Source organism: Ornithodoros turicata, chromosome 2 (genome assembly GCF_037126465.1).
Source record: "Ornithodoros turicata isolate Travis chromosome 2, ASM3712646v1, whole genome shotgun sequence".
Classification (NCBI taxonomy): Eukaryota; Metazoa; Arthropoda; class Arachnida; order Ixodida; family Argasidae; genus Ornithodoros; species Ornithodoros turicata.
In genome coordinates this window covers 31247660-31260493 of record NC_088202.1, presented here as the reverse complement: position 1 = coordinate 31260493, position 12834 = coordinate 31247660, and the positions used below count along the sequence as shown (strand labels likewise).

At 47.3% G+C, this 12834-nt stretch overlaps 2 protein-coding genes across 2 annotated transcripts; one reads left to right on the top strand and one right to left on the bottom strand.

Moving 5' to 3' along the window:
- The first annotated feature begins 1334 nt into the window (after positions 1-1334).
- On the top strand, positions 1335-2791 carry LOC135385274 (malate dehydrogenase, cytoplasmic-like). Its single transcript, XM_064614486.1, has one exon. The coding sequence runs from the start codon at positions 1414-1416 to the stop codon at positions 2419-2421; it is 1008 nt and encodes a 335-aa protein (XP_064470556.1). The 5' UTR covers positions 1335-1413; the 3' UTR covers positions 2422-2791.
- Positions 2792-2915: 124 nt separating this feature from the next.
- LOC135385273 (uncharacterized) lies at positions 2916-6978 on the bottom strand. Its single transcript, XM_064614485.1, has 3 exons — positions 6141-6978; positions 4203-5239; positions 2916-3569 (listed from the first exon to the last, which is right to left on the bottom strand). Exons 1-3 carry the CDS (start codon positions 6876-6878, stop codon positions 2987-2989), a joined length of 2358 nt encoding a protein of 785 aa, XP_064470555.1. The 5' UTR covers positions 6879-6978; the 3' UTR covers positions 2916-2986.
- Between the last annotated feature and the right edge of the window lie 5856 nt (positions 6979-12834).

The following is a 12834-nucleotide window of genomic DNA, read 5'->3' as shown; positions in this document are numbered from 1 at the left end:
CTGCGCCTTCCGGTCGCCGGCAATCCAGGCAACTGTTGGTCTCTCTGGGGCTTCATCTTCTACGAAAGTCCACGTTTCCTCCCTTATTAGCAGCATCTTCATCCTGAATTTCCACGTCTGGTAATTCCCGTCCGTCAGCTTCGCGACCGAAAACTTGCTTGCTTCTCCCATTTCCTTGCTGTCCCGAAACCAATTCGAGCACTGTATAGGGACGAAGCTAGTTCCAGCGGTTGACCCTGTAGCAGCTTCCCTCCTGTGCAGCGCGGACGTCAGTTCCGTGACTCTGTGCCCATAACCTATTGGATCTGCAATGACAGACGGCCGAACAGTGCAGGTGCAACAGGTTTACTGAGAATGACAAAACGTGGGCGGGTGCGCATGCATAGATGCGCACGTACCAAAATGATGTCTTTGTCGTTTGTTCCCCAACACAGGAACACTGTGTTCCCTTAGTGTGCAGTGTTACGGAACCAACCACCATACCGAACTCGTAGACTCAACCCAAAGTAAAGTGCAACGCTGTCACCTAATTCGTTGCTACCAAAGGCGCCACGTACAAGACTGCTGTTACTGGTTTGGCTACCGTGACATCAGCCAGTAGCCAGTTTTGCTCCGTAAAGCAACGGGTTCCACAGCAAATCAGCAAGCACAGCACGTAGAGTCTAACCAACGCCCCAATACGTAGGAAGCGACTGTAGTTGGTGGTAGTCTCCTACTGCTACCGGCGCGGCTCGACATCACACCTGTCTGATTGCAGGTTGGATGTGCTACCCCGCTGTCTCATGGCTCGAGCCACGTCACTGGCCCTCGCTGGCTTTTCATCAGCTACCGCTCTTCGATCAGCAGGTTAAAACACTCCCGTGTTGCATCTCTCTCAGTTGCAAATCCCTCTAAAATCCGTAAAAGTGCTGCTACTAATGCTTACGTCACTAAAAACTGACACGCGATGTGTTTTATTGTTCTTGTTTCAAGTTCGCTTGTCGTGAGCTGCCGCTCTTTGATCAGTGTTTGAGCGTTGATAAGTCTACATGCTATGTCTGCCTTTTCCCGCGAGTAAAAAAAAAAAACTTGCTTCGAGATGTGTAGATGTGTGTAGATTAATGTTGGTGGAAACCTGCATAGAAAGCAATTGTATAAAACTATTGTGTTCCTGTAACTGTTACTCATCGTGGTACGCTCAGAGATTATTAAACGTCATTCATGTTTAAACTTTCCAGGTTCACAGTATTATGTGTGGGCGATATGGCACCTGCAACCGCACATAGCTACATTACAGTGAATTGACCGCAGTCTAAAAAGTCGTATCAGCAGCAGCATCGTCATCGTTATTTTATTTTGCTTTGTCCACGGACGGAACCCAGCGCGCCGCAGCCGTGCCGTTGCAGTGCGGGGCAGCCCGCAGGGATTGCCGGAATGGAGACCTCACGGAAAGAGCCCCTGCGCGTCTTAGTCACAAGTGCAGCCAGTTTCATCGCCCACGCAATATTGACGTCCATCGCACAAGGTGGTGTCTTTGGACATGACCAGCCGCTGATCTTACACATTCTAGACTCCCCAGGCTCTATGGGTATGCTCGAAGGCCTTGTCCTCGAACTCTTGGACTGCACGTTTCCACTGCTGCGGCAAGTATTGATGACCACCTCTTTGGACTCCGCTTTTACCGACATCGACGCTGGCTTCCTGGTCTACTATCCTCAAGATTCCATCGACACTGCGCAAGGCCTTGTTGTTTTCCGGCATTACGGATACGCTATCGAGAAATACGCCAAGAAGAGCGCCAAGTTTGTGGTATGCAGTAACAAAGCCAACGCTCATGCATCGGCATGCGTTCAGGCAGCGCCCACAATCGACGACCGAAACGTGACGGCGCTGACTCGCCTCCAACACAACCAGGCTGTTGCACAAATTGCTCAGAAATTGGCAGTGGCTCCAAACAAAGTGAGGAACGTCATCGTTTGGGGAAGTCAAAGCAGCACGCAGCTCCCTGACGCACAATTCGCTACGTACCAAAGGAGGGACGTCACAGTTCCGGTCGTAGATGCAATCAAGGACCAAACTTACTTACGAGACCAATTTGTGAAACTTATTCGTAACAGAGAGGAGACCGTATGTGAAGGAAGGAACAGACCACCAGCGATATCGAGAGCCAAAGCAGCTTGCGATCACATGCGCGACTGGTGGAAGGGGACGCCCGAAGGGACATGGGTGTCCATGGGAGTGATCAGTGATGGATCGTATGGCGTGCCAAGAGGGATAGTGTTTAGTTTTCCGGTGCGGATAGGACCAGACCAGCGGTGGAGCATCGTACCAGGGCTTCAGTTAAATGAATACACGCAGGAAAAGATACATCAGTCTGCAAATGATGTTCTCGCCTATGTACGGAAGCTCGCAGGCAGATCGCAGTCATCAATCTCTATATAGGCATCTGGCGTGGACTTGGCAAGAAAAATTTGGAAATGCATGCGTACACGGCCGATAAAAATGCCTGTGTGCAAAAAAATTTTGAAACTGACTATAGCAGACTGCGTGAGCAGAAAATACTTAAAACTTGTTCTGCAGCCGCGTGACTGCTTCAAACGGGCTTGCGCCCCTAGTATACCATCTACCATATGACTGGCAGTTCAACAATTTGTTCCGCTTCGTTCTCAAACTACAATTAACCTGCAGTGCATCACGCCACATTTTGCAGACTTGACCGGTATAGGTATTTGATGGAGTCACATATATGTATATTTATAGCAAAGGCACAGTCTACATATTAAAGATTCGACATTTTATTGCTTCACTTTGTGCCCTTGCGTGCCCTTGTGTGCAATTCTTCCTATGTAAACAAGCAAGTACTGACTGCAAAGAGTTTCTACTTTCCCTATATGCTATCCTAAGCTGAGTCAACGACTAATCATAGTGCATACATATATATATTTAGCGGCTGCCATATGTCTTGCTAAAGGCTTCCCCACGACAAGCCAAGCACAATTTAATCACCCTAAATCCCAAGCTCGTCGCATATCTCCAACGCCTCGTCTCTCTCGCGCTCTAAATCTTTGGAGGCATCACTTATACAGTCTCGTATGTGATCATCGATGGCGAGATTCTGCACTATCTTCCAATTTTTTCTGTTGTCTATAGTGACTGGATAGCTAAACATCACATGCGTAGCTGCACCGTAGACACCGTCGCTGAGTACGCCCATTGACACGTATTGTCCAATAGGCAGGCCGATCCACCAATCCCGCATCTGGTCGCATGCTGCTTTGACTCTGGAAATCATTCCCGGACGCTTGGTGAGCCGCTCGATGACCTCTTCCCGCGTCTGCAAGTCCCGCCCAAGTCCGAATTGCAGGTACTCCTGGCTGACAAGGTCGCTGACCCTGTACTTCCGGGACTTTTTCATAACGACACTCTTGCTATAGTCCGCGAGAAGCATCTGTCGCTTGTGGCCCCAGACTATCATGTTGACAATTTTGTTCGGGATGACACCGAGTGCTTGAGAAACGAGTGTCACTGCCCTGTTGTAGTTCAGACGAGCGAGGGCGCTGAAGTTTTCGTACGAGATGCCCTTGGCGTATCTGAAAATCGAAAATAGTGCACACATTTATTACTATTACGACGTTTACGTAGCATCGACTCATTAACGACGATGTATATTCCTGACATTGAAGCGCTGTCATAAGCTCCAGGTGGAATTCATTGACAGTGCGAACTTCGGCAAAGCATACCCATGACGTCAGGCAATGCACTCAGAGATGTATTGGGCTTCATGATGTACTGCACAACGAAAGAAGAAAAAAAGGAAAAAAAAAAACGAAATCCAAACACGACGCAGTTGCGCAAATTCTTACGTTTATGGAACTGTTTTTACTGACAGCAGTACCCCACTGCAAACCACAATTAAATGATTGTTTCCTGTTCTCTCCCGGTCTAAGTGACACGAACCATGCGTAGCTGGATCGTCATACCTTTCCTACTGGGAAAAAGATCCACTGGAAAAGTTGCTATCAGCGTCACGTGTTGGACATGATTTGGACTCACCCAGCTCGACGAAAATACTCAGTCAACTCACAAACCGTTCAGGTTCAGAAACGAAGTAAAATTGCAAAAGTTGTTGGTTGCGTTGATTGTTTCTACACCTATGCCCCACAATTCAAACGTTGCTCTAAAATTTCTGCGTCTACTTTACGTTACAGGTGTGGACGCCTTACCTCAAAGCGATGAAGGCGTTCGTCTCGGCGGGTGCTCCCGATATCAAAATCTTCACGTTTTTCCTGGCATAAGCCGCGAGAGATCGCCCGTGGCCGGCGTAAGTCTCCACGCAGCGAACGAAGGCCACACGGTCATCAACTTGAGCGGTATCGTTAAGAAAAGCAACGTCGATATCGAGAAAAGCAACTTCATCTTCGCCTGTTGCAATTACTTGCTTGAGCAGAGGGAAAGAGCAATCTTCTATCTCCATCGCTACACCTTGTAGTTCCGTGGTATTTTCACTCTGGTCATACAGGTGAAGGAACAATGGCTGATCGAGACCGAAGACGTCTCCACGTGCTATTGGTGCCAGCATAAGGTACGAAAGTTCTGTGGACGCTGCCGTTACCAATACCCTAATGGGGTCTTTCATAACCAGACCTTCAGTGGGCCTCGGCGTTTTTTCTCCTATGCGGTTGATGAATTCCCTCTCACTCATGGCTGGATATGTTCGGCTTATCGGTGACGCTAACACGGGCGTTGCTTTTTCCACCTTAACTTCCGGTTCAGGCTTTTGAAAAAGCGGGCTTCGGCTCCCTGGACTTGCTTGTTCTCTTGCAGGACTATCAAGCAAGTGACTTTTCACTGGACCGCGCATATCCTCTTCGTCAGATCCGACGGAGTCCGCTGGCGTCTTAGCCTCTTCATTGGCATTAGCGCTGATCTTCGACCCTTCCTTAGAAACATCAGATTTGTCCATTTTGACTTCGTCACGCGCTGACTGTTCTTTTGAGGGAGACTTGGATTTGGGTTTTTCTGCGGTCGTTGCTTTGTCCTTTGGACTGGCTTTGGGTATTTCCGACATCGGTTCAGCAGGTGATTCAGGTTTTCCAGCAGGTGACTGTACAGCTGCTTGATCCTGCGTCGCGGCCTTCTCGGCATTCGGTTTCTCAGTTGCAATGTTGTCCGACACAGATTTTTCTGAAAGAAATTGCTCCGATGTTTCATTTGCGGCTGCTTTTCCCGGCGCTTGAGATTGGGGTGTCTGTACGGCAGACTGTGGAACAGAAAACAAGGTGATGAACCGTTAGTCCAAACAGTACAGGTATCGCGAATTCGCCATGCATGTACCTCTGGGGAATACGACAATCAATGATCAATGGTCGCCAATATGAGACTGATGTAGGGAGCTGGATGTGAGAATTCCTAAAACATATCCCGCCTCATGTTAGGACGCGCTTAATAATCTGACAACTTTGTACTTGGAAAGGATAAAAAAGGAAAAAGTTCGCACATTCGACCTGCAGAAAAACGTACATTACACGTACTAGTACATTCAACCAACTCATCAGTTCAGATTATTCTCGCTGTAACCTGCCAGGGTGACCACACCTCGTGGCCACATATTGAGGTAGGCGATAGTTTTTCTCACTTCAACCGTGTGCGAGCAAGCTGTCTCGTGGTATTTAAGTAAACCCCTTTCGCACGTAGTACATGTCGCATATCGCAACAGTATTACGTTATGGAGTTGAAGCATCCAACGCAGTTCGTGTGTGAAAATACCCCGTATGTAATGTGCTGGTTTTGGCTTAGTTTACCGAAGCACTCGGAGAACGTTTGACAAGAACTGATCCGCTTATTCGGTTCTGTCAAGATAGGCTTGCGTTGTTGTCTGCACTATACCCTACTCCCATGACATGGAATGATCAGAATTCTTAGCATTACTCTTGCTATAGCTCGGAATATTACTCACGCTAAACTTGGGACTACAACTGTTTCAACCCCCATTTGCCAGAGTCTCCGATACTACACGGGCAATACGTAATGTTGCACCCCTCCAAAGGCTGCAGCAGAAACGCGCTTTTCGTTTTTTTTTTTTTTTTGTCTACTTCAGAGCAGTTGAACTTGTTCATAGGGCGACAGAGCCTATTACCACCACAAGAATATTCTATTCTAACCTTGCTGGCGTCTTGTGACACATCTGCTGCCCCAGCAAGCTTCGGAGACCTTGACGGGGTGCCACTATCAGGCACGGCACCGGGTTTGCTGCCCAGAGATTCTTTTGATGACTCGTGCACGCTGCGGTCCTCCGCAATTGCTTTTTCTTCACTGCTTGCGGCGCTGCTCAATTTAGAAGCGTCGCCCTTTACCGCTTGACCAGGTGTTCCCTCTGCGCCCCCTGTAACATCGGTCGCAGTCCTTGGTGATTTGTCCGGAGACTTTTTTGTTGATTGTGAAGGAGACTTGTTTGCCGGTTCGTCAGGGGTGCGGTAAGACGATTTATCAGGTGTCTTCATGGGTGTCTTGAAGGTCGGCTCATCTTGTGCCTTGCTGGGTGACTTGTTTGCCGGTTCGTCAGGGGTGTGGTAAGACGATTTATCGGGTGTCTTCATGGGTGTCTTGAAGGTCGGCTCATCTTGTGCCTTGCTGGGTGACTTGTTTGCCGGTTCGTCAGGGGTGTGGTAAGACGATTTATCGGGTGTCTTCATGGGTGTCTTGAAGGTCGGCTCCTCTTGTGTCTTGCTGGGTGATTTGATGGTTGGTTTGTCAGGCGTCTTGGTGGCGCTAGTTGGCTTCCCTGCGACTGCATCGGGTGTCTTGTACGAGTCTGGCGTTTTCACGGGAACCTCGCCTGATGACACTTCCTCCGTTTTCTCCGGTGTCTCTGTCGGTGACTTCTTACTTGCTCCGGACATACCGTTAAGAAATTAGTACAGTGACGAGTGACGGGCGCGACCTGTCCGTGAAGCTGTAATTTTGACCGGCGTCTCGTGCCTGAGAACAGCACGTGCGGAGTGCTAGATGTCTATGCCTGTGGTGATGCTTGATATCTGGTTGACCTACTAGAAATTCTGTTTCATGTGCTTGCATGTAAGCGGGTAAATCGGCTGATACAGTAACATTGCCACGAAGGCTTTTTTTTTTTCGCTGATACTCTTTTGCTGTACTGCGTTCTTACCACTACCGAAGCACTAAATCATCAGGGCTCGCGAGACCGCTTTCCGACAGGTGAAGTCAGTGGTATAGTCAGACCTCCAAGGTAGGGAAGACCTCCAAGGTAACAATCTAGTTAAACTTATCTTATCTTATGACTCGATAGAAAAAACCCTCCCCCCCTCCGCTGAACCTGGGTACGCCCGCACACTCATCCTTGTGCACACAGCGAAATGAGAGATGAAAATACAGAATATTTGAAGTTTAAGAATGCGTTTACATAAGGGGTGTCATGAGCGGTGAGGCCGCGTCACGAGATTTGAAGTAGCTCGAAAAGCTCATAGTTTCAAAAGTATTCAACTCTGCAGTTGAGATAGACGCCGGTAACTGCAAGAACATTTGCGATCGTCACGCTGGACCTCCCATACATATTATTTTTCTCTTCGGATTTGCACGATTTACGTGGGTCGGCCTGTGGCAGGTAGGGGAGGGGAGGGGGCTCGAGCCCACTCGAGTTTCGTTTGGGTTCTGGTTGCGTATTATGCAACCCACGCAAAATTTTCTTATCGTTAGCTACGAACTTTTTCCTGTCCAGGAACGTAAATTTGATCTGCTCAAATTTTAAGGGCACAGGAAAACACGTGTGCTTCCTGCGGGAAGTGTCACATGACAGTCGAACATTTGCATCTTCGCAAACTTGGTTTGTGTCAGGCTATTGGGTTGCGTCAGGCAGCTGAAGGACACTATTTTCCGATAAGAGGCAGATAATGTGTATCAATGATCTATCGTTGAGCCATATTCAGTAGTGTAAATCAATGATACTCCTAGCTGCTTTCATGATTTAAATCTTCAATATTGGTGGTGGTGGTGGTGGTGTGATGTTATAAGGAAGAGGAGTTAGGCCTGCGCTTTTGCCACGGTCTCCGCCTTCTGATCTTGCATGGACACCGCTTCAGCATATCGGGTGAAATGGTCGACGAACACGAGTAAGTAACGGTTGCCCATGGTTGTTATGAGAAGTGGGTTCAATATTAATTTGGTTGTTTTGTAATATGCATCTCGCTGCGAATGGGTATTCTGATTGATAACCCGGTAATATAAATGACAGTAAAGATGCAAGTTCAACCAAGTCTATTAAATTAAAGATCAAATCATGGTAGTTTCGTGTGTGTTTGTGGAAAGCGCCGGGAGCTATTTCAAAGTGAACAACAATAATAGCCATTCGGAGACATGCTGGTTGTATTTCTTATTTCATTCCCTGCATGTTTAAGCAATTGCATGATACTTGTATAGCAAGCCTCCTTCTTCGATGGCAGCTAGCGAAACACAGGGAGGAAAAATATGGAAACTACTTCGTAGGTCATATACCTGTAATGAATAATTGCCTGTTGTGCTCCGCGCACGATCTGGCTGTTTTTAGTGGTGGATTTCTTTATTAATTCTTGTCAAATGCACGAACAGACAACCACATCTACTATGTTGTCCTTACTTGCCGGAACCAAAAACTTCCTCCTGTTTGTTGATCTCACAGACCCAGTCGATGCCAAAAATTGGGTGGAGGTGTTCCCTGGAGTTCTCGAAGTAACTTCATATCGTTACTATAGACAGCCCCATCATGTGATTCTGTCTTTAGTCGTATTTCTTTGCGGATTCACAACGATATTGCTACAGTTGATGCCTTCCCATAAGGTCATTGCAGGCAGTGACCACTGAGTTGACGCATTGACGCAGGCGGCTACGAAAATCGAGCTGAAAGTGGAAGATCCCCCAGGTAGCTTGTGTAGCTCGAACGCAATCAGGGGACATGGGCGGAGGCTACACCCTGACAAACGAACGGCAGGCGGATTTGCACCAGCACCCTTTGAAACTTGTGGGCTCCCTACGGCGAGTCTTCCTTCCTGTTTCGAATCCGACCTCGCTGCACCGCGGATGTCCCCTAAAGCGAGCTTCCCTACGGCCCAGGAACCTCGTTCGGAGAAGGCACCTTGCGGCTGTTTCAACGTCTAAATCAAGCGGTGTTTTTAAATAGGGTGTCGAACCGAACCCGAACCGAAAACCGTACCCGAACCGTTATTTTTGCCGGAACCGAACCCGATCCGAAATTTTACTGACACTGTTGAACCCGAACCGGAGCAGAACCGGAAAAAATAATAGCGGCAACCGGTTCGCAACGAAACGGTTCGGAAAGAAGTCAGCAGAAGAGCTCAAGTGCCTCTCACTCCCCGAACTAGGACACACTGGTCTCCACGCTCTACACCACGGAGTTCGCAAATTTTCATCTAGCAGTCAAACCAGGTTGTATAATAAGTATGCTTTCAGCGTCTTTTTTAACACGTTGAAGCGCAGTTGTCCTTGTGAGCGCCGGCTGGCGCCTCACGCACTTGCTCCGGTATCTGCTCTGCAGAGCAGAGGTGGGCGTTTGTCCCCACTAGCCTCGCCCTCACCTCAATTTTCTGGGTGAAAGATTTTCCTCACCTCACCTCAAAAATGTTTTTCGAAATTTTCCTTACGTCACCTCAATTTTTTTTTTAATTTTCCTCACATCGCCTCTCCTCATTTTGTTATTTGTGTATTCGATGTGCGTTGACTTTGAGTGACTGCCAATGTAAATGCATATACTACAAGCGGCTAGTTCCATCTCAAATAGAACAACCCGGTACACTTGACGTCTCGAATGAACGGGAAAAAATATATGTTGAAGCCATCGGTGAGTTAGCAGAAATAAACGCTTTCCAAATTCTCTGCGCGGTTTGGGAAATAGGAGAGGAGGAAAAAACTGCATCTCAGAAGACGATGTCGTCGCATGTGGGTTTGAGCGTTCCCTACAAGGCTATTTCTTGTCGCATTCTAGTAATTTCTTGATCTGGCTTTAAACCACTTAGGGCACAATAGGATCCTGCGTTGGCAGTGCTGTGTCGGTCTTTGTTTGTCTGCAAAAAAATATCAAAGTTGACTCAAAGTGCCGAAAAGCATCATATTCACTGCAACTTTGCTGACGATGTACAAAACGGATAAGATTGATGATAAATGTTACTTTTGATGGCAGGTTCTTGTCAGATTTTCTTGATAGGCTCTTCTCACGTTACATGCTAACTCGATGCAATCTTGGCAGTTACCCCTGGATGTTCCTGGCAAAGCAACACTGAAAGCGGCCTTTATTTACGGCCTGTCCTTCTGCCCATTCCTTCACATATTTCACATATAGTGTTTCAGCTGTGCATATGCCTCCGCCGACTTCCTTCTTGGCTTAAGCGGTGTGAAGTTAATGGCTTCATATGATATACATATACGTATACTCAGTGATTTTTTCGTCCATGCCGGGCTGGTGCGCAAACGGCTCACCGTGTGAGCTTCTTTCAAATGTGGACGACGTTGCTGCGTGCTGTGATTCAGCCACCGTTGCTGTGAGGTACTTGAAGCAGCTTCTGCATAGCTGGCCCATTTCTGTTACGCCTTCGTCTTGAACTGCTGAAGCCAGAGTCTTTATGGCAGCTACGCCGATCTCCAAAGCAAAGCGAAAGTCATTTGTCCAAAGCACTTTTTTCTTGTGTACGAGGAGGTAGTCAGCGAAATACACACAGTCAGCGCTGTACAACGAAGAGGCCATTGAGGTAGGTGTGACGCCAGGACGACACACTACAGTAATGCAGATGTCTTCGCACACTCTGTATAAGGGCACTCCGTGCACTTCTGTAGTCGAGAAGCGAGTGAAGAAGAGAGTGCGTCTTCTGTGTGTAGGCGAAACTTTGCGCAAGGTGTCTTCCGGGAGTTAATCCGATCAGGGCCTTGCCATGGTCGCAGCATGTCGAACCGAAGAATATTGGAGAGCGGCGCCAGTCGGGCTGTTTCGGCAAGGTTCACAAAAGGGCACCATGAATTAGCCTTGGGTGTGTGCGTAAGGCACTACACAACAACACTTTCCTCAGTGCAATTTCCCCCGTCCGAGGTCATGGGGCCGTAGGAAAGGAAATGCTTTAAAGGGGCAATAAACAGGTATACAAGGCGCACTTTTTTTTATGTATCGTGATACGTTGCCGACGGTGAACGTTTTCAAAAAATTGTTGTCGCAAAAAAGTAAATAATGACGCCAAACCGAATGAATATTCACTGCACTCTTTCGCCCTTATGCTCCGCCCTGCGATCTCCTGGCGACAATAGCGACACGTCATTTTGACGTCGCGCATCATCAGCCATTTAGAATGTGGGACGCCTATACATCAATTTTGTTATAATATCGAGAGGTGAGGTCAACTCTAAACACATTCCCACTTGTCAAATCCAAGATAGCCAGTTCAAACCGTACCAAAAACCCTCAATATTATATTTCACGTGCGCACTATCTTTCCGGTGTTGTATTGCTCCGCGAGGTCACCGCGATGTCCCCACAACCGGTTCCCTCCCGAGCTGCGGTTTGTCTCAGTGGGGCCCGTCATTGGCTAGGAGAGCGAAAACTCCCCCACTTCCAGCGCCTAGAATTCGGTGTTGCTATACGCTGGAATATAATGACGTGACTCGGTTCCAAGGATAAGGAGAGACTCGCGCGGATTATGCTCTTTGAATGGCATTGTTTCGTGTTAAAGACGCTCGCTAGAAGCAAAAGAATTTCATATTTGGATATCATGAGCTATGTTCTTTCATTGGGCATAATAATTGGAGAATGTTCCTCGACCTGTTTTGTGCCCCTTTAAAGAATACTGGAAGTCACTGCGTCCCTCCTGCCATAATGTGGACAGTAAATATGCTTGTTTAGAATAACCCTGAACAGATATACCTCTTACAAAGATGTAAAATCATTCTGCTCTTCTCGGGCTCCCAGCACTTGCAATGCATGTGTGACATCCCGCAAGAAATGCGATCACATCTGGTTGCGCCACAATCTATATTCAGCGATTACACCACTGTATATGAACGCAAACGCTCAGAACGGTTTCAAATGATAGCAATTACTTTTTATGTGAAGACAGAAGTTGAATGTCCATTTGGAAAATTCGATTTTGCAACACACGGGACACGGTGCAACCACTTGAATGTGCTCCGTGCATAGGGCTGGCAAAAAATTCACAGTGCGCCTACCGATCAAGTCCGAATTTCGATTTTTCTTCTGTGCATAGTGTAAGGAACTACCTACAACATATAAAATTTTCGATGAATGTTTTTGGTGTTTTTTTTTTAGATAAAGGCTTCCGAAATTCGTCATTGTTCGGTGGTATGGTGCTACGAAAAGAGGTGTCAGTTACGTTCCTTACAGGGTAGAGCAACAAATTATACATCACTCAATAGCCCCATGACTCACAAATTAAACGGCATAAAGCTCAATCTTATCGGTTTTGTACATCGTCCGCAAAGTTGCAGTGAATATGGTGCTTTTCGGCACTTTGAGTAAACTTTGATATTTTTTGCAGACAAACAAAGAAGACACAGCACTGCCAACGCAGAATCCTATTGTGCCCTAAGTGGTCTAAAGCCAGATCAAGAAATTACTAGAATGCGACAAGAAATAGCCTTGTAGGGAACGCTCAAACCCGTACGCGGCGACATCGTCTTCTGAGATGCAGTATTTTCCTCCTCTCCTATTTCCCGAACCGCGCAGCGCAGAGAATTCGGAAAGCGTTTATTTCTCCTAACTCACCGATGCCTTCAACATATATTTTTTCCCAATCATTCGAGACATCAAGTGTACCAGATTGTTCGATTTCAGATGGAACTAGCCAAGCGTGA

Excerpts from the sequence above, each read along its gene's own strand:
- LOC135385274 (XM_064614486.1), top strand. The coding sequence starts at position 1,414 with ATGGAGACCTCACGGAAAGAGCCCCTGCGCGTCTTAGTCACAAGTGCA.
- LOC135385273 (XM_064614485.1), bottom strand. The coding sequence starts at position 6,878 with ATGTCCGGAGCAAGTAAGAAGTCACCGACAGAGACACCGGAGAAAACG. Across the intron at positions 5,240-6,140 it reads TGTCACAAGACGCCAGCAAG|TCTGCCGTACAGACACCCCA; the intron begins GTTAGAATAGAA and ends TCTGTTCCACAG. Across the intron at positions 3,570-4,202 it reads AACGCCTTCATCGCTTTGAG|ATACGCCAAGGGCATCTCGT; the intron begins GTAAGGCGTCCA and ends TTCGATTTTCAG.